Below are 25,882 nucleotides of genomic sequence, written 5' to 3'. Positions count from 1 at the left end.
AATAGGAACAAGGATAAAAAGGGAGATGTTTAGGTGTCATTCTAGCAAACAGCATCCACAGACGTTAGATAGAAAGACTATTCTACCTTTACAGATATCATGGGGGTGTTCAGTGGTCTAAAGGCTCTTTAGGACACAACACATGCTAAAATATTAACACTAGCTGGGTAAACCCAGCAGCCTTTTTTTTAAAAAAAAAAAAAAAAAAATGCTAAACTTGGGCCTTTCAACTGGTGAACACTAAAATTTGCAGCCCATTCGTATGCTGAACTGAACGAAATAAAAAGGACTTCAAGTCTTCTTTGTTTTTAAACCTGAAGGACAGAATATCCAAAACTCTTTCTCCCACTTAACAGAAATAGCCAAACAACTTAACAGAGGTAGCGTCTTACAGTTTTACAGACTGAAAGTCATGCACTGAGAAACCAAGTTTCGATTAAAAACAAAAGCCCGAAGTACTATGACACTGAAATCCCTGAAAGAGGTTGCTATGGAAGCATTCATAAAAAGATAAATGTATGTTGGGACAAACGTTACTTCTACATTAACAGTTCCTTAGTGAACATGTGCTGCGTGCTTATCTTTTTAAACTCTGAAGAAATTTTTACAAGGCTTACAAACTTTACACAATGGTTCAGAAACTCATTTCAAACCTATTCACAGCAGAGAAACACCCACAATATAAAGCAACTTTGAAGCAACATACTTTCCACAAGTGAGCAAAAACAAAAGGTAGTGACCGATACCGCTGAACCATTTAATTAAAAAAAGAATTCAACAGTGCCTAAATCTTTATTTTTTCATAACCTACATATTTTTCAAATTAGACAGTTTTACATTTTATGACACAAAAGGAAACTTAAATTACCAATAGTTTACATGTAAGCTTGATTCCAGTCTTAATGGAAGAAGTAGAACAAAACCAAAAACCCTCAAAAAAAGCTTCCATATTACACTTTTATGTCATGAACTGGCAGCTGTTAGCTCTCCTTGAAAGTCGATTGTCTGCTGCTATTCATGTAATAGGTTACAAAGCACATAAAAATCCCTGTCACTAGCAGAAGGAGATAGATATGCACCATTACAGTCAGCTGTTGCTTGTGATACACTGCACTGCACCCACAAACAATGGCCTTTCCATACTAACTGCTGAATCTTCAGAGAATAATGCAGCAACGTAGAAATCTGCCACTTTCCAACAATTTCTAAGTGGCAAATTATAATATCATGGAAGGGGACTGATCAGCAATGAAATTCACATTAAGTCTCAAAAGCAATCTTTGTTTCAAATATATCCCTGGACCAAGAGTCTCCGATTCTAGAGTAACTCGTTTTGTATTTCCAAATGAAATGCACATGTCAAATATTAGTTACTGTATCTCTGAACCTGTAACTCGCATACTGCTTTCTGGGAGCATTCTTTCCTTTTAACTTTTTAAAAGCCACAAGTTAATAGCGAAATTAACCGTAGCAACAGTCTGCATGCAACATCCCAGCTTTCTACTCTGAAAGTCCATTTTGTCAGAATGGAAAAATCAAGTTGAATGCTGCAAAGGTAACTTTTTTGTATATTATATACAGCTACTTGGCAGGTCACTTCTGCTTATTTTTAAAAAGCTATAAAACCACACCAGAGCAAGGTTGAAACTTGTTGCAACAGACTGTTGCTGGGCAAGCAGTAATTACAGTGTATTGACCTAATACAAATGGCAGCAGAACACATTAGAACAGCACAACACAACCTGCTGGTCTTAGCATATTACCTTATGCCCTAGTTGGTTATTCTGATTAGCTGTACACTGTTGCTGTAAGTGAACATGTTCATTGTTTGCAGCTGTTGGTTTTACACTTTGAACAGGCAAACAACAAATCACACAGCTGGCCTAAACCATACACAAGTCTAGCTGCCATTTTCACTGCCCAATGGGGAAAGGATAAGAATATTAAAATCCAATGACAGAAGAGGTTTCTAAATTTCCATGTCCCCTTCTCAGAGTCCAAATCTCCTCCTACAGAATTCAAAGTGTGCTTTTTAACCAAGAAACAACCAAATCTCATCTTGCCCATTTTAACAAATTCTGCAGTTCACAGCAAGCTGGATTTAAAAAGGTAATTGATTACCTTAGGATATCTGCAGTATGAAAATTGTTAGGAAATTAACTGCTACTTTTTTGTACAGGCATATTCAAATTTATTATCCACCTACATAAAACACAGAGATTCTGGAACAGGGCGGTCAGATAACCTTTGTTTTTATGGCAACAAGAACTATGATCCGAATAAATTTAATTACTGAGGCCTTTAAAATTTCAATTGAGCTGTTGGATTGATAGAGTTTACTATGTACATTATGTTACGGAACACTTATTGGTTAAAACGCACACTTTCAGAGAGACTATTATGAAAACATTTGAGGGCTTTGAAATAAGACTTTCCATTTCCCTTTTGCAGTGAAGAGGCAGAGTCAGTTCAGCACACCAGAATAAAATAAAAGAAACAAAAACAACAAATTAAAGTAATATTCAAACCACAACATTTAGTTTATCTACATCCAGCTCAACAGCAACATTTATAATATATCAATAATTTTTATCAGAGTTTTTTTTTCTTTAGGGTACCTTTTTATATGTTCTGATTATTTACAACTGTACAAGCAAAGCACACACTTCCAAGTGCACATATTTAATACAGTATTGACTATTTGCATTTACAGATTTTTCAACAATCTGAAAAAGATCAACTGTTTAAGATCTTCAAGGTATATTACAAAAACTGCTGCTAGTTCCTGCACTACAGTATGTTTACCCAGTAAGACCAGTGACAATAGATACATATTGTAACTGAGTAATTCTGTAATTAACTCATGCTAACCCTTAAGGAGGTCAGACTTCATTAACTCTAAGCTGTCTTATACAAAAGTTAAGGCAAAGTCATTTTCAAGTTTAAATAAAATTCAAGTCTTTAAATATTGGATGGAAATAATTCTTTTAAAAACGAGTTTAAACAAACATTTTTATGGAATCAACTGTACTGTTATATTCAGCAGGAAAGAGGTTTATCTGAACTGCCTGCTATTTAAACACTTAAAGAATAGCTTTAGGATTTTAAAACAAAAATAATTTATATTCGACTTATTAGAAGCTTGCTAATTTAGTGCATCCTTGTCCTTCAGAAAGCATATCAGAAAGTAAATGTAAGTGTGAGAAACCTCATCCCAGAGGTAAATAGCAGGGATCTCTTCCTCCACCACAAAAAACAAATACCATTATCTTGAGGTTTGAAAAATTTAAATCCGTATGCCAATGCTCGTAGTTACAGGAAGACGTCAACACTAGGCTGACTAAGATATGAACTCTTTCAAAGAGCACTTGGAGCGAAGTTAAAAAAGTCTGCACTGAGCACAGGAATAAATTAGAAAGTACAGTGATGACTAGTTAACTCCATCCTGGAGAGGGGGAAGTTTTTAGATCCTCACAAGAAGACTATTGTGCTTTCTTGTGATAACACCCATTAGCAGGCTTCACCACTGTATAAGCGTACAGACCTCACAATTTGTTTCTTATTCACAATGTGCTTTGTGTTTGGACATTGTAGTATGCATTTTATTCTGGACTGAGAAGCTGGTTACTTGCTTGCAGTACATTGGAACATAAATATTTTAGAAAACCTCTATGGTGCTCTCTGGAGGATTTATTTATTTAGTTTTGCACAAGACCTCAAAAAAGATTAGTTTTAAAAAACTGTGAATTCTTTTAACCTAAAAATGCAAGTTTATTAGCTGATACCAGGAATAGCAGCCCAATTAAAAAAAAATCATCGAAGTCCTATTCGTACTATTTTGTACAATTTACTTTTCATGCTCTATACTAACTGCCATTATCAGATTTAAATATATAATTACTTGCAGAACAGTTTATTAAAACCTTGCAGCAGCACAGTTCTGCTTAATAGTTCAGGAATACTCACTGTATTGAGCTTGTATTCACATAACCATGTGAGGCTTAATAAAAAAATTGATTTAATGTAACACATTTTCCATCTTGAAAATAATCAGACTAAGCATCACCTCCAGTTATGCACCAACCTGAATATAAAGTTTAGATATATTCAATCCTGGAAAAATAGATTTGTTCAAGAGGAGGAAAAACGATTTCATAAAAGAAAAAACTTGCAGGCATTTTATACGTCTGCTAGCACTGCAACCTCCTGAACCAGCAACTCATTCTCTGTACTTTGAGTGGGAACATGGGTTTTAATTTGTGGGAAGTAGAACTCTTTTCAACCCCTCCCAAGCATTAGTTTCACTGAGGAGATTTTGGAGGGGTGGTCTGTTCTTTATTTAAACGTTTCCCAATTGCGGGTGGGGGCGATCTGCGTCCTGACTGTCTCCGTTGGTCTTTGGGCTGTCCTGGATTTGACTTTGTGGGAGGGGGTTCTCTGTTTTTTTCTATTGTTTCTGTAGGTTTTCTTTCATCTTTCCCACAAGCTACAGTGTTTGGCTTCTGTTCTTTCTGGGGTTGCAACGTAGGAGGATCCTTAGTTGTTCTCTGGCAAATCTCTGCGTAACTAGGTTTTCGTAGTTCCTGTGAAATCGAAGGTAAACACAAAGACATGGAAGTTAAAACAATATTCATTTTTATTGTGACTACGTAGCATAGCAACTCATCATGACAACATACGCAACTACAGGGAGGACTTTTGTACACTCTAGCATGTGAAGTTTATGTAAATATCTCATTTTTTTCCATCTACGGGCAGAATCACTTTTGGTTAGGTGCAGGAAGGCAAGTGCAGATGTGTACCACCAACAGAGAAACACACTGCCTGTGGGGCTGCCCACGTGCTCAGCTTACAGGAAACACGGATCCCAGGCCTGGTGGGTGACCATGTAATGGGACATGAAGGTATGGATCAAAGACCAAATAAGTGGCTCTGAAGATCTCCTGGATTAGTACTCATGCAAAAAAAGATGTTGAAATGTGCACTCTAGAGGAATGGGCAGTCACGGCAGCTGGTGATGACACCACTGCTTGTTCACAGCAGAAAGGCAGTATACACAAACAGGGATGGGGCAACCCTTGTGAGGTCTGAGGCCACGGACCCACATGAAAACAAAACCAGTCAGGGGCCATGCAAAAGCGGAAAGCAAAAAAACCCCAACTCACACTAATGTGCCTCCTGACAGAGACATCACTCTCCTTGCACTCCTGCCCCAGGGAGCAGTAGGGACAAGACCAAAGCTTAAGGCTCCCCAAGACAGATTAATTCTTCTGGGGGTGGGGTGGGGTGGGGGCAGGGGATAGTAAGTTTTTGCGCCCCCTGCTACGGAAAGGCCAAAATGAGGGTTTCAGAGTGGTGGTGGGGGGGGGTGGGGAGGGCTGCCAGGGAACTGGGGGGTTGTTCAGCTGGGAGGGGGGCACAGGAGCAGGCTCAGGTGGTGGGTGGGTACTTACTTGTATGTCTTCCCGCTGTACAAGTGGCTCTTCATTCCCACTGGCTGATGGGAGCAGAAAAGGAAAAGCCTCCCAGTCTGCACTTCCCTGAGCTACTATTCCCTCAGCCGGGGCTGGGAGCAGGAGTAGCAGCATGCAGAGAGCTGCTTCCTCCACCAGCCAGGCAGAGCCCATGGCCCCAATCCTGCCCCAGTTTGCCTGGATCCAGCCTATGAGGCAGTCTCCCTGCTGCTTGGCAGAAGGCCAAGCCTCTGAGGTGCAGATACACATACTGAACCAGATAAGTATGTGCTCATGTGGCCCAGCAGCTTGAGGCATACTTGGGCTCTTAAAAAGCATAATGAGCCCCAAAAATAGCTTGGTGGAGTAGCTGCCCCGGAGAGGCCCTGCCATAGGCAGAAGTGAGTACTACTCCTCTATTTGCTGAGCTGGAGGCCAGAGCCGATATCTGCTCATTTATAAGTAGATATAGCTCCTGACAGGTGGCCAGCACCAGCTCAAGGGCCGAACCTGGGCTCATAACCTGCCTCTGACAAGCCAGTTGTCGAGGTCTGGGTAGATCTGCGTTCCTCAATGCCACAGGTATGCAGCCACTGCCACCACACACTTGTGAAGATTCTTAGAACAGATAAGAAGTTGAAGGGAACTGCTGTACTGCTGGCCCACTATGAATAGAGGAACCTCATGAGACCATAGAAAATAAAAATATGGAAATAAGCGCCCTTTACATAGAGGGATACCTGAGAGGGGATGGCGGTCAGGGAGACCATGTGGAACTTCAACTTCTTGAGATATCTGTTGAGGAGATGCAAGTGTAGAATGGGTCTGAGGCCTCCACGTGGCCTTCAGAACTAAGAAACAGAAATAAAACCTTTTTCCCTTCATATTTTGAGGGATTCTCTCTACAGACCTAACCCATAGGAGCATTTCCACATTCTGGATAAGTCTCCTGTGAGAAGGGTCCTTTGAGAGAGATGGGATTGTGGGTGGGAAGGAAAAAGACATGGAGGATAACTGCAGGGTATAACCAGATGCTATGGTATTGAGCTCTCAGTATTCTGAGGTAATTTGGGCCCATGCAGAAAGGAACAGGGAAAACCAAGTAAAATAAGAGGGGCTAGATCCTAGGGATAGTCTGGTGTGTTGTCTTGGGACAGAACCTAAAATATTTCCTTCAGGCCACATGAATGCTGAACAGGGCCTTATGAGGGGCTGAGGAGAATGGGGCCGACTGTCTGCATTATAAGTCTGTCTTTCTTCCAACTGGCACTTTGGTGAATAGCTGAGCCAACAGCACCAGTTTCAGTGCCTTAACATATTAGGGTGTGAGCGACCTTCAAGGGCTCCATGAATGTTGGTGGAATAATGGATAGCAGTAGGGTTGGGGGAAGTGGGAAAGTGAGAAAGAGGAAGCAGCAGCAGTAGGGAGGGCATGCAGTGAAGCTAAGCTATGGTGGGTTAGCAAATCACTAGAAAAAAACATGTTATTTAAATGGTGCTCCCACATCCAAAAACTCTGCTATAAACATGAAATGACGACAACTTCATAAATAGATTTTTTCCTCCTCCTTCCCAACTCAAATTGCATTTGCAGAGATCAAAAGAACAAGTCATGCCACCTATGACTAACTTTTCCTTCTAATTCTTAAGTGAGCTGAATTTAAATCATGGAAATACAGCCTACTCTTGCCATTTTCAGTAAGATACTCTACAGCCATATCAAGTAATCAGAAGAGACTTGAAGCAAGTATAAAGATGCTGGGTTCACAACTAAGTACCCATGGACAAACAAATAATGTTAAGAACAACAACAAGACATCACTCATAAAAAAAAGACAGTAATATCACTTACTATGGCAGCCCCATTGACTTGTACTGATTTACATGCAGTACTGAGTGTGGAAGAAAGTCTTTCCATACTTTGTGTCTCTCTCTGCTGCTTATCGACAACCTTGGAGTCACTGCAAGCACATATCAGAAAGTGAATCTCATGGAAAGCTATCTTCATATTTGGAACTTGGCAAGTCAACCCATGAGCAGATTAAGAATCCATGAGTACTTTTAAAAACAGATTGTTTTGGATTCAAAAGAGGCTGCAGCTACATGTGAACTGTCCATTATAAACTACCTAACTAGAACAGCTTTTTAAAAGTTAATTCATTATATTTTAAACCCTATCTTTTAAAAAATGTATTACACTTCAACACAACTTAAAATAAGGAACATGTCACAAATTCTAATTAAGTTAGTAGTTTGAAAAGCAGAAAGACCAGAGCATTAAAGCTCACATTTTATCTAGATATAATGCTGATTTCTGACATTCAAATCTCAAAAAAGCAGGTTATGGCACACAGAACTTAGAAAGAATTCTGTTTGCACAAAGTAATACTACTCCTGAATATTCCTTTGGGCGTAGTCTGCACACTGCTTGGTTCTGTAAGCATGAGTGTGTTTACAATGTGATGAAAACCCAAGTTTGAACTAGGTCTCAAGCTTATTCCTTTTGTCTACACACAAACTGGACTAACTCACTGCTCAAACCCAGGGTGTCCCAGGATCCCACTGGAAAGAAAGGATCAAATCAAAGGCTGCTTCTAAGCACTTACTCTCCCACTGGAGGTGGCATGGTAATGAGGCAATCCAAAGCAGGCTAATAAGGCGCTAATGTGCATATTCATTGCTTCATTAGCATAATGGCAGTCCTGCAGATTTCAAAGTGCAGACCGACAGTGAAGAAGAGGGCAGCTTCAAAATAAGTCCTCCACTTCAACATTCCCTTACTCCCACAGAACTAGACTGGAGTAAGGAAATGTCGAAGTGGGGCGCTTATTTCGAAGCTGTCCCCATATTCACTATCAATCTGCAATTCGAGGTCCACATTTTGAAATTTGTGCAGACGCCATCATGCTAATGAGACGATGAAGAGGCATGTTAGTGCCTCATTACTACGGCACCTCCAATGAGAGAGAGTGCATAGAAGCAGCCTTAGTCAGCCAGAATTCACTGTTTAAATCCCATTGCCTTGCAGTGCAGGCACATACCCATTGGACTTGTAATCAGGGAAATCCCATGGGCCATCTTTTTGCTGTCTGGACTGTCAACCTTGATGAACAGTCAAGTCTTCCCACACTACTCCACACTCACTATAAACAAAGAACTAGAGTGGCCACAATGTGGGAGGGAGCTAGGAACTCTGGGGTATGGTAGTTGCACTAGAGTCCACAGAATGCAGTATCGATTCAGAAGCCTCAAGTTGGGAGCCACAGTTCAACGATTTCTAACCTGATGTTACAAATGAGTTTTATGCTGAAGCCCTATGTTAACAAGGCTGTGGTGAGCCAATTCTACTAGTCCCATATGTACACAGCAGATGCACTCAATGATTAAATAATTCTTTCATGTTTTACTAAAAACATTTAGATATGAAGAATCAAGACAAAGTAGTTTATTCACTCCTAGAAAAGGTGCACATTACATGATTAACAAATAAAGCCTATGATTCGTTTTATGTATAGTTCACGATTCACAACAAAATACTGTTACGCTGTTCCTTGATTAAGGAATTAGTAGCTATTTACAGTGTCCCACTTCACCTTTTGAAAATGCAAACTGTTGATTCAGAAAAGAATTATAGGCATGTAATGAAATCCTTACTCAGGACTCTGGGATGGGGAAGGAGACCTTTCAAATGTTCCAGACAGAGCAGGAGATGCTGGCAACAATGGCTCTCGAGGAATTCCTGAAGGTATAGTGTTTGTACTTGCATCCACATTTAGGTTCTGGGGGAAAAAAAAAAAACCCACAGTATGCTTAATCAGAGGTGTTTGGACAACCCTGGTTCTTTACTTGCAAAAGAACACCACCACAACCTGATTTACATATTAATTTATAGCACATAGTTATAGATCAACAGCCTAATAGTCAAAATAAAGGTCATTAAGCTTTATGCATTGTGATCTAAACTCTCCAAGCAGCCCCAGTTTGGCACTGAAGATGTTCAGTCTTGACTTAAACCCATGTACTCCGAGTGGCACACAGATCATCTACAAGTCTCTTCCACTTCACTCTGGGTCGAGACAAAACTTCTAGCTGACTCCAGGGGTACCTCAGTTGCGGTCCTTCAATCTCGGCAGATCTTGTCCACATTGTCCAAAGTCCCCCTCTTCTGCGTTTTCCTTCTTGGTTCAAGGTGAGAGATCGATTTATTATGCTGGATGATGGTTTTCTGAGCAGGGGCCTAGCCATCCACAATTTCTTCTCTTGATTTGAACATCAAGTGGTTCTTGTTCTGCTCTGTTCCAAAGTTCCTCAATTATGACACCCAGTCTTACCATTTGATGTGAAGGATGTATCTCAGGCATCTGTTTATGAATCTCTGTAGCTTGTGATTTGAAGACTTTAGTACGCCAGGTCTTGCATTCATACAAAGAGAACACTCTTCACATTTGCATCGAAGAGCTGCAGATATTATCGGTGAACTCCATATGGGATGGAGAGTCTTGAATATAGCTGTTGCCTTCCCCATCCTGGCACTGATTTCCTTGTCTGTTCTGTTTCTGTCCATAGTATTCCCCAACTAGGTGAGCTGTTTCACATCTTCCAGGTCATCCCCTCCCAGTGTGATGATGATGATGTTGGCCTGGCTAATCCTCATTGTCTTGGTCTTTCCCTTGTTAATGCTCAGTCCAGTCACTGAGGCAGTTCTGCTTCGTGTTGTGACCTTTTCTTCCATGCTTCCATGTTGGTGTGAAAGGAGGGTGACACTGTCAGCAAGATGTTCAGAGCTTGCCCAATATTTCGCAAACAAACAAACAAACGCCTACTCCTTAGGCTTCTGTCAGGCAAATCCAAATGGTACATCAATACTTGGAACTTCAGTAAAGATCCTACTGTTAGATCCTTCTTCCATACCCATTTGGAACCCAGTGATACCACAAAAGGTGCTACTCTTGGGCTTTGTCCTAAAAGCCTGACTTTTAGCTAGCAAAGCGTGCTTCAATTTTTCTTAACTGGAAATCTTGACAACAGATCACTTGTTTCAGCTAGGTATTTTGTATTAGGCTGTAGCATCAAGGGAGCCTTTGTAGTCATTTACTCATGCATATCAAGAACGTTCTAAAGGGAAAGTCTCTGGGACTAATTACATAGCTTGAGTCTTTTGCAGAGGCAAGCTCTAGGTCAGTGTTTCATGGGTTTCTGCACCTTTGAAAGAAGAGCTTATAGAGACAATGGCTTTTCTAAGGATTGCTCTTCGAGGCCCATAGGGCCCTTTTCATATCCTCTTGAAGTGCGAATGACCATTGAACAGGAAGAAAACAAAATCTGCCACTTCCCCAAAAAGACAGGCCTTGCTCATGAGCAAGGCCTATGAGGACCTAAACAAAATCCAACAGCTACAAAATTAAAATAGAAACTTCACCTATCCTAAAACCAGCTCTTGAAACAAAGTGATTAAAAATATTAGATTTGTCCAAAAAGCAAGACAAAGGAGTGGTTGATTCTGTGACCCTTTTGGCAATCAGAGGGGGAAGCAAGGAAAGCAGAGAGTGCACAGGGGAATTATGTTTCCATCTACCAGTCACAATTGGTTCCATGTTCACATGTCTAGGCATGAGATTACTACTTGGGGGTGGGGGGCAGGTGTCTGTGGTTGGACAATTTCATGTTTTGTGTAATAAACATTTGCATTAGGTCTCTAATCTATAAAATAACATTTGCTTACTTCAGATGTCTATTGCGAACATTGGGAAAAACAAAATAAAAGAAAAAAAAACCAATTGCTATTAGACACCACCTCCCCTCCCCCACAGCGATGAAAAGCAGCATGCACCCTCTTGGAATCCCTCTTTAAACCTCTGGGAACACACCCACAGCACTTCAGAGTGGAATCAAACTCCTTTGTGAGCCAAATCAATGCAACCCTATTCGCTCTCAAGTGGCAAGCTGCAGGGTCCAGACCCCTCTTCCCAAATATGAGCACATGCACAAATGTAGAGAACACTGGAAACAAGTAGTTCAAGGCACATTCCTCATGCAACGTGGCAACAGACTGAGCTGCCATCACCACCCTGGTCTAACCAAATTAGAATTACCTTTGTAGAAGAGTGAAGACTTCTATTTGAGTAAAGATGGCACAATTCAGAACAGGTAAAATTTTCATGAGACCGTAGGCCAAAAAGCACAGGCTACAACTGTGTGTGTGGTGGGGTGGTGAAAGGAGGAGGGGAAAAGAGGGTGAAGGTGGTTTAGAAAACATTTTTGGGCTGCCCTGGCACTGTTTGATGATGGGCTATACCTCTTGCTAAAATAAGCTTAGGGCTTCTTTAACTGTCGCTGTTACCAACATCAGTGGACAGAAAGTCTAACCAGGGACTGCTATGACATCAGATATAGTGGAAGTGCTCTCTTTACTACTGGAACATCAGGGTGGGTGGGTGAGTGGCTGTGGGAGAGGGAGAGAATGTTGTGCAAGCACCTTACAACGAATACTCTGTATCATTGGTGCACCACCAAGGAATCAATTAAACCAATTTTTGTAAACAGTCCACAGCAACCCTACTGCACAGGAGTATCTGGTTATGCTGTACCTGGGAATTAACAAAGTTGAGATAAAACTAAAGCAACCAAATTAAAATTGAAGGGTTGGTAGAACAGACCTCCACAACCCAGACTGATAAGAAGAATGGATTTTCCCATGACCTACACTTAAGTTCTACTTGAGTTATGTTTTTACTACATAAACTACTGAATTTGAATACGAGGAGGTACGTAAAGCAGTAAATTCCAACTACTCACTCTTTCCTTTGACGTTCCCAGTATGACACTGGACAGTCTGTTTTCAAACAAGTCTTCAGTCTTCAAATTGCCTGCAGCCCCAGGTAATGGAGGGAAGCTAGACAGTCCCAATTCAAAACTAGGAGATGGAGGCTTGGGAGGTGGTGGAGACTGCGTCTGACCTCTCTGTAAGAGAAATGTGGCTTATTATGAAATCGTATCAGATTACGGTTAAGAAAGCTAATAGGACTGATACAAAACTACTAAGCACTACTAACAAGACCAGGACCTCAAATGTTATTCACCATCAGATCCCTGAAAAGATTTAATTCTGCTGACTAAAATCTACAGTGGGAAGTGACGAACCAAAGACTTACTTATACACACAAATTGTACTGCTTTAACTACCCTAGAACAGTTGTTAATGAGTTACATGTGGAGGCACTTAATCTATTTATGATGGAAGCACTGCAAATGTAAATGCTCCGATGCCTATGACTGAATACACAAGCCAGCGCTCTTTTTTTTTTTTTTTTTTTTTTTTTTTTAAATACCAGTTTCCTATCACTGGTGAAAATGACAGTGCAAACACTGCAAATGTAGACATAGCCCTTTATGGAGCTGTGTCTACACTAGGGTCATACTGGGTTTTATATATATTATATTAAAAAACCCCACTCTGAACAATAGTTGTTTAGGTACAAAGTCTACTAGCAGACCAGGCTGTTTGCTGAAGAGTATTTGGTAGCTTCACTTAGGAGTGGCTTTCTACAGTGCAGTGACAGACAACAGCTTATTTTGCCCTTTAACCAATGTTTTCGTAGTTATAGGACTTAATACAAAAGAAATAGAAGTTACACAGCTGAACTCTTCACTGTTTGTCCATGTGTTTTCGCATGGGGAGAGGGGAGGAGAAATAAATGAAGTTTGGATTACTTTCTCTGGCTCTGCTTGGAGCATAACAAAAGAAATCTCCCTCAAGCTTTTGTGTAGGGGGGATTTCAATGAGTTTCTAAATTATATACAATTGAGGAACTACAATTACTTAGCACTATGTTGTACTTCTGCTTGAAGTGAGATATACACCCTGTAAACAAGGAATCATTGTTTCGTGACTATTTTGGTCTTTTTCAGGACAGAAACTGAGATATGCCCATAATAGTTACCTATTTGACAGAAAAGTTGCTTAACCAGTGACAGGCTGAGGGTCACTGCTGTGCAGTGACACATGGGGAACGGGCATCTCCTGACATTGAGCCATGGAGTGTTCCAGAGAGCAATGGAGGGTGAGGCCCATTGGCCCTCATTTCACTTGCTATCAGGAGGAGTCCAGATATGTAATATAACCTGATCTGCCCTATAGTTTCTTCCATTACAAACAGCCTAACTTCTCAATTTGGGTAGATATTCTGATTCCCAACCTGCAGACAAAGATCCAATAATTTGGAAAGGGGTGCTAAGACATTTGTATTGTTCCATGAATTCTGTTCAAAGAATCTGTCTAGACAGCAAATGAGTCTTTGGTCTTGATCAAAGAAAAAGAGAAAGTCCTTCATTCTAGAGACACAGCTTTTAATTCCAGAATGCCAGTGCAGGAGTTTCATCTTCTATGAAAGTCATAAATTGTGACAAGACTGAATAAAAAAAGCTAGTAACTTAGTTCACCATCTAAAAATGTTATTGCTGATTAGGGAGATATAAACATTTTGCTGTTGAGCATGCTACCTTCACTTTCTGCACCTAGAATGAATGGAGTAATTCCAAAGTATCAAATGGGGTGACCCTTTTGTAAGAGTATTCTGGCTCAGATGCAGGCCACAGACGTAGTCTGGATAAAGGTAGCAGGTACCCAACTAAGGAAAATCTGTAGACGTTTAAGGAAAGACATGAATGGCCGATGTCTGAGACAGATAGCATCAGGGCAGCACAGTACTTTTTTTCATTTAATAAGAAATAGTCTTTGGATACGTGTGGCGAGCTGGGTGAACATAGCAAGGCTGAAGTTTGTCTGGTGAAAGCATGTGAAACATATGCTACCATTGCCTTGCAGCTGGCAATGTCTATATGCTGAGGTACAGTACTGAACATGAGCAACTTCAGAGCAACTGGCATTCTTATAACAATAGGATAACATCACTCTGCTCATACACCAACCCTCATAAGGATTTCACAAGTGTCAGAAGTCAGGAGACTTGTTTTTTTTCCTGTGGTGCACTCTGTGAAAGCTGTCTCATTTCAACTCATTCCAAATTTAGAAGTACCTACAATGCTCTCTCTTGAAAGTTGTTTTTAGAGCTGAAATGTACTACGGTCAGAGTTCTGCCTCATTTTAATACATGGTCCAGTTATAACATTGTTACTGCATCTAAAATGTAAAATAAATTGCCTACTATGCTTCCTAGATGAAGGCAACCCAAGGTCTCCACAGATTCCAGGATTAAAGCACTGGCAATGCAGCATCCAAGAGTCCAGCAGAGTCAATCAAGTCTTCTGATGCCAAAGCAGTAGGGTCAAAGGAGCAGCTACCTTTTTAATGTATTTAATTTTTTTTTTCCTAGAAGCTTGCAGGATATTAGCATGCAGCTGACTGCATATAAGCAGGACAAATATACACTGACAGTGGTACAGCACTGGTTGATAAAAGGCAAAGACTGGAGAGTCAGTCAACTGAGCCTGAAAAGTCATTTCTATGAGCAGGGGCAATGAGGTGGCTTTCCTGCTCCTGAGTTTGTTCCGACAGCATGTGTGCCTCAGGAGCGAGTACCACTTCTTTGTTCTTCCAACTAAACCAACTCATATTAACCAGTCAACCTAAAAGTGAAAGTAGCAATTGAAAGGACAGAAAATAAATGAAAGCAACAAGGACCTTATGGGCAATCCAAGACCACTGCACATTTGGTTGCCTAAAAGAATAAAATCAGCTGAATGGCAGCTGAGCCCGTTCTCTTTTACTGAAGAAAAAAATGACTATGAATTTTCACTACCATCTATTAAGAAACTATTTTAACTGTATACCAATGGGGTATGAAGATTTAAACAAGAGAACGAAGGGAACAGTTGTCGGTAAAGTTAAATCAAATGCCAGGTCCAACAACAGAATTACAGATACTGATTATAAAGTTTTTTTTTTGGTTGTAAGCTCAAGCTTTTCAAACTGCAACTCTGATATTTTACTTATGCCTAAAATTAAAGTTTTATTAAGTCACAGATCAAACAGCACTATTTTTGGTAAACTGCAGTACTGTTAGTGCTGGCTACCGTCAAGACCCACTCCTTCAGTGTTTGAGTACAGTTGCGATCTACATACACCACCCAACAAAAAAGGATTTCACTGGTGTCTGAAATCAAGGGGTTTGGTTTTTGGTGTGGTGTTCGCTCAAATCCATCTCATTATGTCCCCTGCCATCTTTAGAAGCACCTTACAGGCTTCTTTTCAAAGATGGTTTTAGAGCTGAAACATAATACAATTAGAGCTCTAACCTTATTAATAGATGTTTCTGTTATACCATTGATACTGCATATGAATTCACTGTAAAATATCTAATTCATTAATTCTATTTATCAGGCATTAGTGATGTTCAAGTTCCAAATAAGGTATGCCTGGACCCCAAGGAATCCTTTTATGTACTTAACTCAACAGCAAGTTTAAATATGCAGGCATTCAGTTGAAGTATCACCACAAGTCTTAAGAATGACTGACTTATTTAAAAAGCCCATCTGCATGATGACCCAGCTATTGTATGTGGTATATTCTAATGTGGCTATAGATGTACATTCCTTAACAAAACAGGCAGTTATTTTCAGTTTACCATTACAAGGTATATTTTCTTGCATAACATCTTATTTAAGCCAATTCTTCATGGCAATCTTGAAATCCCTTCTTTTTTGTTACACATATTTCATTCAGATTTAATTATGATCAAACTCACCGTAAACTTGTCCTCTCTTTTCTTTCGATAGCCATATGAATTTTTCCTACAAGAGAGAACGTAACAGTCAACATCAGAACTTTTCCTAGACAGGATATAGAAATAATCTGTTTTTGAATTACCTTATTAGTCACCTTCATTCTAGACACTTACTAGACAATTATTTCAGAGACAGTGAGTAGTAAGAATTAAAGAGTAAACATGATTGAAGAAAAGTTCATACTAGAATAGAGGCAACGTTTAGACATGGCAAACTACTCATTTAAAAAACATTCCCATGTACAGAAGTACAGTTCTTCTTAAAATGACCAGGAAGTATCAGGGATACCCCAAAACTCTTCAGTAAACATGGGCTGAATAATTTTTACTCAATGTAGGAAGTGACTTAGCTCTGGGTGAAACTTTAAAACATAGCTTATTTGCAGAAACATTTATTTTATCTTCATCTTCTCTTTACAAGCCTTTCCAAAAAAGAGAATGGTAACAGAACTGGTGATGCTTTGTAATATAATGTCTATGTATTAAGAAAAAAAAAAACAACAGAAACTCATTCAGAAATATCCTATTTTTTTATCCAATGCTAAAACCATCATAATGTAAACAAGCTTCATATCCAAGTTATTTCTTTCATTTGTATGATAATATAGGAATTCTTACTTTCACATGTAACTACTCATTTTTATTTAGTGAAAAAACAAGGTAAAATTGGACTTCAACTTTCAGAAAAAATCATAATTCAACTGATCAAGTGATAGCTACTTCCCCACCCCAATCTTACTTCAAAATTCAATCCTAAAAATGTGATTAAAAATGGCAGTATAGCTTTAAGTTTGCATCGCAATAGCTTCAATATCAGATCTGTTCCATTTCTAATTAAAAACTGCTTCACTAAGCCTGAGCCCTGTAAAGTTTTTCTAGGAACCAAAGCGTAGGGCTGGATTTTTTCACTTACAGCACAATAAGTAACAGTCCAGAACGTGCCCTCTTATGCAACTCCATTGTCTTGGAGTTAAACAGGTATAAGTGAAACCATGATTTAGTCCTGCCACTTAAAGTTAGTTAACTACATTACGTGTTAGCAGGGATACACTCCAACTCACATCCTTAGTCTACTACTGTAGGTAATTCACCCAAGTGCAAAGAGCTACAGCTGAACATACAACAAAACAGGACCCACTGACAGTGCCATTTTAAAAACATTCGCTTAAGAATGCCTATGAACCATTTAAATAATATTTCCTAACAATTCTATAACCTTCATAATACTTCATAGTTTTAGAAAGTGGATGATTTTGGTACAAAATCAAAAATGAACAAGAAAGCTCTCTAAGGTGACAGAGGTTAGAACATTAGCCTTCTACAGCTGCAATAAGTTAACAGCTACTATTTAATCAACTGAACAATTCAGAGAAAATGCCTCGGAGTCATAATTATATTGAAGGGACATAACTACAGTTCAACACTGCCCTAGCTGCTTTTTAATGCTATTCCTGTTTTTCAGCATCTTTACTCCCGTGTACACAAATACTCAGAAGCAGAACACAGCACAGAGTATCTGTATAAACAGCTGTTAAACACTCACCTTCCTCTTCCTAAGCCAGGGGAAGAGTCAATATTTGTCTGTTCCATTCGCCCAGTTCCTACATCCCTCTTGGTATAAGTTGTAGTAGTATTTTGCATCCGTGTCCTGTTTTGCGCTGGCTGCCTTGTCTGTGGACTCCTGACACCATTAGTTAAACGATCAGCAGAAAAGTTGAATATTGTAGGACTGTCTAGAAGCCCAGGTCCCCTTTCTGCATTAGGTATGGTGTGCCGTAGGTGTGATTTACTAGGATTCCTACAAATCACGAACACATGGTATTTAAGTGGTATTGTGAACTGCTTTGCACTTTGTTGTATACTTATATAATCCCTATACATTGATCCTAGAGAGATGGATTTTCATTTGGATACACACACAGTATTTTTAGCAAAATTAAATCTTTGAACATCTCTTTTAACTTAGTGCTTGACTAACACTATTCTAAACTTAAATATGTAACATGAATAAATTTGCCGATAATTGCATTTCAAATAGTGCAACTGGAATCAAGGACTTCAGCTCAGAGAATACGCTATTTGGAATGACTTTTCTGAGGTGACAACCAATCCAGAAAAGTCATTTTACTAATTTGCATTACAGAAAGATGAATTTTTAATGGTAACTTGGGACAGAAAAATGAAGCCAAACTCTGACCATGTACATAAAAGAGTGATTGCACTGCTGCCTCATAGCTGTGAACTACTTTTAATATCAAGGTGCTTTTATATTGATATCTGTAATTGCCATCTGGCTACATTTCATCTTACACTAGTTCAATTTAGTGTGCCCTTTACAAAATAAAAGTTTTCGTATGCTATGGAGAAAAACATGCACAAGTTCTGGAATACAGGTAATTTTAAAAAATAAATTGTAAATGTTTTAGATTTGATCAAACTTGCCTGCTTCTGGGAGGATACTGTCTGAGTGAAGTCAATGGAGAAGCAGCGGGTTTGAAGGTTGGTGAGGTAAATCCATTGATAAATCCAGTATTGGGAAATGGCGTTACCTTGAGAATAAAAAACATGGTTTAGATATAAATTTGCCAATTACATACTGTAGGACCAAAAATCAATGGTGATCATAAAAGTGGAAAATTAAATACTTGTTTATACTAACTGTCTTGATCACCTCATGGGTTTGTCAAAATAGCAATTATGCTAGCCTTTAAAGTATAGGGTTGGTGGTCATTTCCCTTCATTTCAGATCAAGGCTGCTGGTGACTGGGAGTAAGGGGCGGGACAGATGCCCTGAGGCCTGGTGATTTAAATAGTTTTGGGCTCCAGGCACTTCAAATAGCTGCTGGAGCTCTGCATAGCACTGTCAGGGTGGCACTGAGGGCTGACTGCTCCTGCACTGGTTTTTCTACCCAAGGCGCCACTCATTCTGAAGGGCTCACAGCTAACCCCCAGCCCCACTGCCCAGGGCCTGGGGAAGTCTGCTGCCAGCCCTCTTTCACAGATCTAGCCTCCCCTCGCTTGTTTTGTATGGCTAAAGTATATCCCATGTCATTTTATGGAGGACACTATCCACAAAAGGATTTCTTTTTCCATTTTTAAAACAGTTTAAGATTACATGTCGAGGACTTTTTGCACATGCATGACAAAAAACTCATGTAAAAAGGAGTCATATAAACAGCCATAATACAGAGTCAAAAGAATTTTTACCATTGTCTCTAGTTATTTTTAATATTGATCCAATTTTCTTCCTTATGTTTTCTAAGATACGTTTCATGTATTTGACAACATCATAGCATGCATGGAGCTTTATAGACTAGTAAACAGTGTCCCTGTCCCAAAGAATTTACAGCATGACAACAGGCAATAATGCAACATCAAGCTATGATAGGAAGAGGACTACAGTAACAAGCTTAAGTTACTAATTCACGAAGATTAGGAGCTTCCCCCTTACTGGGTTTGGATTTAAAGATAACTCAAGGGCTGTGGCCACATAGAGAGTGACATCGAAATAGCTTATCCCTATCCATTATTTCAAAATAAGTGCCATGGAAGCGACTACACACGAAATGCGGGTCTCGAAAAGACTCCCAGTCATTTCAAAATGGAGCAGCTACGGCTTCATTTCAAAACAACAAGGCAGGAAATGGGGAGGGCAGGATCGAATGGCCGACAAGCCCTTCCTGGAGCACGGGCGAGCCAACCCCTTAAAGGGCTCCTCCCAAACACATCCCCTATGCACATACTGAAGGCCCTGGCTGCTTGCAGCACACGACCTCCAGCACAGCACTCGGCAGAGCCTTGGTTAGCCACCACACCACTGACTGCCATGGACCCGCAGCACTTCACTGACTGGGACACCTTGGACATCGTGGTCAGCCTGATGGCACCCTGCCAGCATGCCGTATGAGGCTACATGCTGCCCGACACGTCGGCAACTTCCTGCAAGCCCCCGCCATGATGCATCCGGCGCACCCCCTATTCCAGACCCGCCGTCGCCTATGGCAGTACCCCACCAGTGGGGAATGGTGAGACAACATCCTCCTTGGAGAGTGGGACAATGACCAGTGGCTCCGCAACTTCCAGATGACTCAGGCCACCTTCATGGTGCTCTGCCATTGGCTGGCACCAGTACTTCGCCACCAGAACACCCACATGTGGCCTGCGCTCCCCCTAGAGAAACAAGTGGCCATCGCTCTGTGGAAGCTGGCCACCCCGGGCAGCAACCACTCACTTGACCACCAATTCGGGGTGGGGAAGGCCACTGTCGGGGTCATCCTCCTTGAGGTAAGGCACCCGGGTTCTCACCCCTGCCTCACCAGCACCCCCGCCATCCCCACCCAAGGCAGGACACATAGCACTGTTCAATAAATTCAACTGCTATTTTTGGAACTCAAAGAACATGGGACTATTTACTGGGCGGGCGGGGGGAGGGGCTGGTCAGGAGCCACAACAGCCCCTGGAGCTGCGACCGCCTCGGGTCTGGGGACCACGGTGGGGCTGGGATAGGAAAGACAGAACCGGGAGGTAGGGCTGGACTGGGGTATCTAAGGGCTTGGACTCGTGGGGAGGATGGGGGGGAGTCACGAACAGGCAGGGCTCGTCTGCCCACAGCCAGTGCGCCAACTCCCACTGCTTGGCAGGGGTCATGTTGGCTGGCAGCAAAGCCGCAAGGGGGGGGGGGGCAGAAGGGGTGCAAGGGGGCTGAGGAGCAGGGGAGAAGTGAGGAAGAGAAGGGGTCTGGAAAGGAAGGGGGGCTGGGGCAGAGGGGGGTGCTGCGGGAAAGGCCATCCATGGGGCTGACAGCTGGGCCAGGTGGTTGGCGACAGCCTGGGCCAGGGTGTCGAGATACCCAGCCACCTGGTCCCAGGTGCCCAGTCTGGGGAGTTGTCACCCCTTCACCCTCCCCTGCTGCTGCGGGGCTCCTGGGCACGTCTGGGGGGGCTGGCAGATGCCGAGGCTGTGAAGACATAAGGCGAAAAGGTGGTGCCCCATCAGTCATGAGCCCGGGTACTGTGGGCCAGTGGCCTTGTCCCCACCGCCATCTCAACCTGCTTGTGGTGAGGGTCTTCTGGGGTGGCCTGTCTTCTGTAGGGTCCATCAACATGGGGCCATTAGAGTGGCTGCCCCAGCCCTCCTGGGCTTCTGACCCTCATGGCAGGCTATGGCCCCATGCAGCAGCAGCCCCCCCCCCCCCCCCCCAAAGCAATGACAACAGCCATCCCTGGCCCATGTGCCCTGGCCCATACTGGCTGCATTGGGGACTGCCCCCTCCCCCGCATGACCAGGGCACCCCATGCCTGGTCCTACTTGAGAGTTCCTCAGGTGGTTAAGGGGAGGCCTGGGTGGAGGTAGTCTGGCTAAGGCCCTTCGAGGGCTCAGCCATGCACAGTGGTCCCTCGCTCCCACCGTCGCTGTCCCTGGTGCCAACAGGTACTTCAGGGCCTGCTGTAGGTGGGGGGGCATCGAGGGTCCTGGCTGGGGCTCCCTGCCCTACCCCTCTGTCTCCACCATGTCCAGAGTCTTCAGGGGGTGCAGCCTCCCTAGGTCCCAGCAGCTGGTGAAGCTCCCTGAAGTAGGGGCAGCTGGCCGGTGCTTTCCCTGACTGCCTGGCCGAGTCCCTTACTCAGGCATAGCCCTGCTGCAGCTCTTTGACTTTGGAGCAGACCTCGTCAGGGTCCGGAGAGGTGGCCCCTTGCGGCGAGGCTGCTGGTGAGGTGGATGAAGGCATCCGCATTTCTCCTCTGTCCTGAGCAGGATGTCCTCTTTCCCCCAGACAGCCAGAAGGTCCTGGACTTCAGCTTCCAGACAGAGGGTTGCCCTCCTTTTGGGGGGCTGCCCAGAGCCCTGGCGCTTGGACGCCTTGCCTCCATGGGGATCCTGGGGGGCTTGGCTACTAGCAATCGGACTGGCACAGTGGGGTGTCACCTTCTGGGCGTGCGAGGGAGTGTCGTCTGGCCACCTCATGCTCCTACACCTGCCAGCACACGCTCAGACTCCTGTATGGGGTTTGTGTGTCCCTCTGCAGCTTTAAGGCACCTGCAGCTGACAGCCATAGAGCTCTGGCTGTTGGTGGAGGGGCCAGCTCTGTGGAGGACTTTTAATTTCAAAATAGCAGCCAGGGAGCAGCTATACATATTTCATTTCACAATTAACATTGCAAGGAGGCATTATTCCCAAAATGGGAGTGGAACAATTTCGAAATGAACACCTTTTAATTGAGAAATTAATTTTGAAATGAGCAATTGCTGTGTAGTAGCTCTCCTGCCCATTTAGAAATTGCACCTCATTTCAAAGTAATTTTTGAAATGACCTGCTACTGTGGCCACAGCCAAGGAAGATTAATGTGTTAACTGCACGAAATAAGTGAATTCTGAGACAAACATTTTAGGCAAGGATGGATGCCTGGCAGACACGGCCCAGAAGAGGGTTCCAGGAGTGAAGAGCCAGACAGAAGAGATGTATGTAGGAACAAAATGAAGTCATTCAGCTTTGGAAGAAAACAAAACAAAACAAAAATAAAAAACAGCAGTCATATAGCAGTTTAAAGACTAACAAAATGATTTATTAGGTGATGAGCTTTTGTGGGACAAACTCATTTCTTCAGATCTACATAATTTCCAGTCCCGACCCAGATACCTAGTATAGTGGTTCAAACAACTGAAATAATTACAACTGTTGATATAGAATAATTTTCCAGTAAGCAGACTGTTGAAGGGTTAAAAGGGACACTGTCCAATTCTTTAGGCTTCAATTTTAGGTAATTAAAGTAGCATCTACAGTAGCAAGTTCTTTCAAAGGGGCCTCTTTTGAAAGATCCCACAGAGTGTCTACATACAAAAAGTAAATTGAAAGAATGTGGTGTTCCTTTCAAAAAAAAAAAATCACTCCTCCTTTCCCATTTCAGGAAGAGTGCCCCCTTTTGAAAGTGTCTTTCGAAACAAAATCTGTACAGACTCCCCACAGGCCCTCTTTTTCGAAAGAGAAGTACTCCTGGGACCTGATTTTTTGATCCCTGGCCCATTCTTTTGGAATAGCAGGGGCTGTGTGGATGCTCTTTTTCAAAAGAGCAGATCACTCTTTTGATCTGCTCTTTTCTGTGTGGATGCACTCTTTCGAAAGAATTTCTTTCAGAAGAGATCTTCCTGAAGGGCTTCTTCTGAAGGATCTCTGTAGTGTAGATGTAGCCTAAAGATTTTATAAGGACTACTAACACAAGGGAAGCATCAGTGGAAAAAAGCTTGCGCTGAAGTGCTCGTTCCCACAGGGTTCGTAAGAGAAATGCTGCAGAAAACAGCGCAATAGTTCTGAAAAACCAGACAGTGAAATTTTTTTACTGCTCCAACTAAGTGAAATGTGAGGTAAATAAATGTAATCCAGGTTATTCAAATTATTAAGAGACAGTCTTAATCAGTGCACTTTCCATGGAGGAGTCCTTGTAAAAACCATTATGATTCTCTTTTTTCCCCCGTTCAGAAAATGTTTTTTCCTTCAATTGCAGTGGAACCCAGAACTTGCTTTTATTTACTGCGCTATAACTAGCAATCCTGTTGGACACCAAGAATGTGACAGTCTTTGAAAATGGTGCAATTACTGAGTCTTAATTTGCCCACATCTCAAACTCATCCTAACTTGTAGGTATTGCTAAATAAGGATGTGGGTTTCCACATATTAATGAGCATTCCACCAAGTCTCCTTCCCATTCTCTAGCTGCCTTTAAACACCAACTGCAAAGGATTCTGGCAGCTTTCCTTGTGTCAAACATGTTCACCACAACTTTCTAATTATCCTGCCTTTCAATACTCAGGGAGTTCATTTCAGGAGACTTTCATCCTTTGCCAAGATTTCTAAATGTCTCTTCCTAATATAACAGTAGTATCCTAGCTCCCCCCCACACCCCAAACTTCAATTAAAAACAGGTGTGGGGGATGGAGGCTGGTTCTACCTCTGACAACCCTGGATCCCACAAATCAATGACACAACCTAGCCACTAAATGCACTAAAAGGTGCAAACATGAATAAAATTGGCCATAAAACAAGCACAAGAGCACAGCCGGTCAATGTAATTGTGATAAGTCATACATTCTTCTCTCTCACTATATACATGATGAGGATTCATCACTGAATTTGGTGTCTCTGGAATTGTGATTGGTAATGACAGGGACTGTGGCATAAATCCTGATTCAAGATTAAGTGGAGCAGAGAGAAGGCTACAGAACATGGTTTCCCGAACTGGGGGACACGAAGAAATTCTGTGGGTGGGGGGGAGGAGAAGGTGACCCCCACCCACCATTCACCCCACTCGAAGAAAAAGCTGGCCTTTGCTTTTGGCTCTCAGCCCCTGCCACTTGACATGGGAAACCCTGCACAGCCCCTATAAAAAGCACACAGCTGGCAAAGACCCACATGGAGCTAGCTGCCTCCTACAAAGGTGAGTGAGTGGGTTGCAGAGGGGTGGAGGAGGAGGAGGACAGGCTTAAATGGGTGGCTGGGGATGCCTGGCTTGGGGGAGGGGAATGGGGTAAAGAGTGGGGGGACTGGTGGTGCCTGGCTTTGGGGGAGGGAAGAAGCTTGGATGTTGGGGCTCACAGGGCTTGGGTAGCTGGCTTGTGGGGCTTGGGTAGGTAGCCCCGGCATCACAGGGCTCGGGTGGGCAGGCAGGCAGCTGGCCCCAGCAGCTGTTGGGCAGGCAGGTGACTAGCCCTGGCGGCGTGGGGCTCAGATGGGTGGCTCTGGCAGCGCAGGGCTCAGGCGGACAGGTAGCTGGCACAGACAATACTGGTGGCTGGCCCAGGGCTCAGGCAGCTGGCCAGCTGGGGCTGCACTACGTACCCGCAAAGTGCCAAGAAAAACTATACTTATTTTTAATTTTAAATAACATTTTTATATCAGTTTGTGTTTATATTACAAATTGATTTTTTTTTTTGGTTAAAAGGGGGTTGGATGATGGTAAAGAAGAGGCAGGGGTACGAGGGTTTCTCAAAAATCAAAAATGGGGTGTGATGCCAAAAAGTTTAGGAACTACTGCTATAAAATATATAGATTGTGGGGTCTCTCAGATAGCTAGTTTGACTGCATTGTAGCAACGTAGTCCAAAGGCTTCCGCTAGTTTCGACAACAGAAGATGTAGTTAAGATTTTGTTAAAAATCAGCATTTTAAACATTATCAACCATTATTAACAAAATGGTAGCTTGAAATTGTCAGAACACGTGGAAAAGGGTGATCATGCATATTAGTTTAAAATACAAGATTTTTTCTTTTGCAAGGTGAATGTGCTAGATTACCTTCTCTCAGCTAGTCCTGTTCAGTACCTTCTGCACAGAATATTGATGCGGATTTTTAAGTACACGGCATAGTGAAGACTACCTTTTAAAAAAATATTTCATGCTACTTCTCAAAACAGGAAGTTTAAGTGTCTTAACTTTTAGAACAACAAAAGATGTGAATTTAAAGCAAGAGGAAGGTAACTTCTGAAGTTCCCTTTCTGACAAAAAAGAAACCAGAGGCCTCTGTCGAAGAGGGTCTCATACTTCAAAATATAAAAATGTCAATGCCCACTTCCAAGAAAACACATACCACATAGGATCAGAATTTATATTGTGACCTGCCACCCACCATCCTTCAAGTAAAATGTTAAACACTCTTACACATGCTGCAGCTGTAAACAAATGCTTCTGATATTCTTAATC

At 42.2% G+C, this 25,882-nt stretch overlaps 1 protein-coding gene across 4 annotated transcripts in view; it reads right to left on the bottom strand.

The window, feature by feature from the left end:
* Nucleotides 1-775: 775 nt before the first annotated feature.
* LARP4B (La ribonucleoprotein 4B) overlaps nucleotides 776-25,882 on the bottom strand; it is a 113,136-nt gene continuing 88,029 nt past the window's right edge. For 3 of the 4 annotated variants that reach the window (XM_074985033.1, XM_074985034.1, XM_074985031.1), the window contains 7 exons: nucleotides 18,638-18,744; nucleotides 17,739-17,993; nucleotides 16,157-16,202; nucleotides 12,249-12,413; nucleotides 9,108-9,232; nucleotides 7,306-7,414; nucleotides 776-4,583 (listed from right to left, as the gene is read on the bottom strand). In XM_074985033.1, coding sequence (XP_074841134.1) covers nucleotides 4,302-4,583; nucleotides 7,306-7,414; nucleotides 9,108-9,232; nucleotides 12,249-12,413; nucleotides 16,157-16,202; nucleotides 17,739-17,993; nucleotides 18,638-18,744 — 1,089 coding nt within the window. In that variant the 3' untranslated portion in view covers nucleotides 776-4,301. Of the gene's footprint in view, nucleotides 4,584-6,193; nucleotides 6,249-7,305; nucleotides 7,415-9,107; nucleotides 9,233-12,248; nucleotides 12,414-16,156; nucleotides 16,203-17,738; nucleotides 17,994-18,637; nucleotides 18,745-25,882 lie in introns of all 4 variants that reach the window. The other variant, XM_074985032.1, reaches the window with a different exon arrangement.

This window comes from Carettochelys insculpta, chromosome 2 (assembly GCF_033958435.1).
Source record: "Carettochelys insculpta isolate YL-2023 chromosome 2, ASM3395843v1, whole genome shotgun sequence".
Lineage (NCBI taxonomy): Eukaryota > Metazoa > Chordata > Testudines > Carettochelyidae > Carettochelys > Carettochelys insculpta.
Note: the sequence above shows the minus strand (reverse complement) of the source record. Positions and strands in the feature narration are given on the sequence as shown.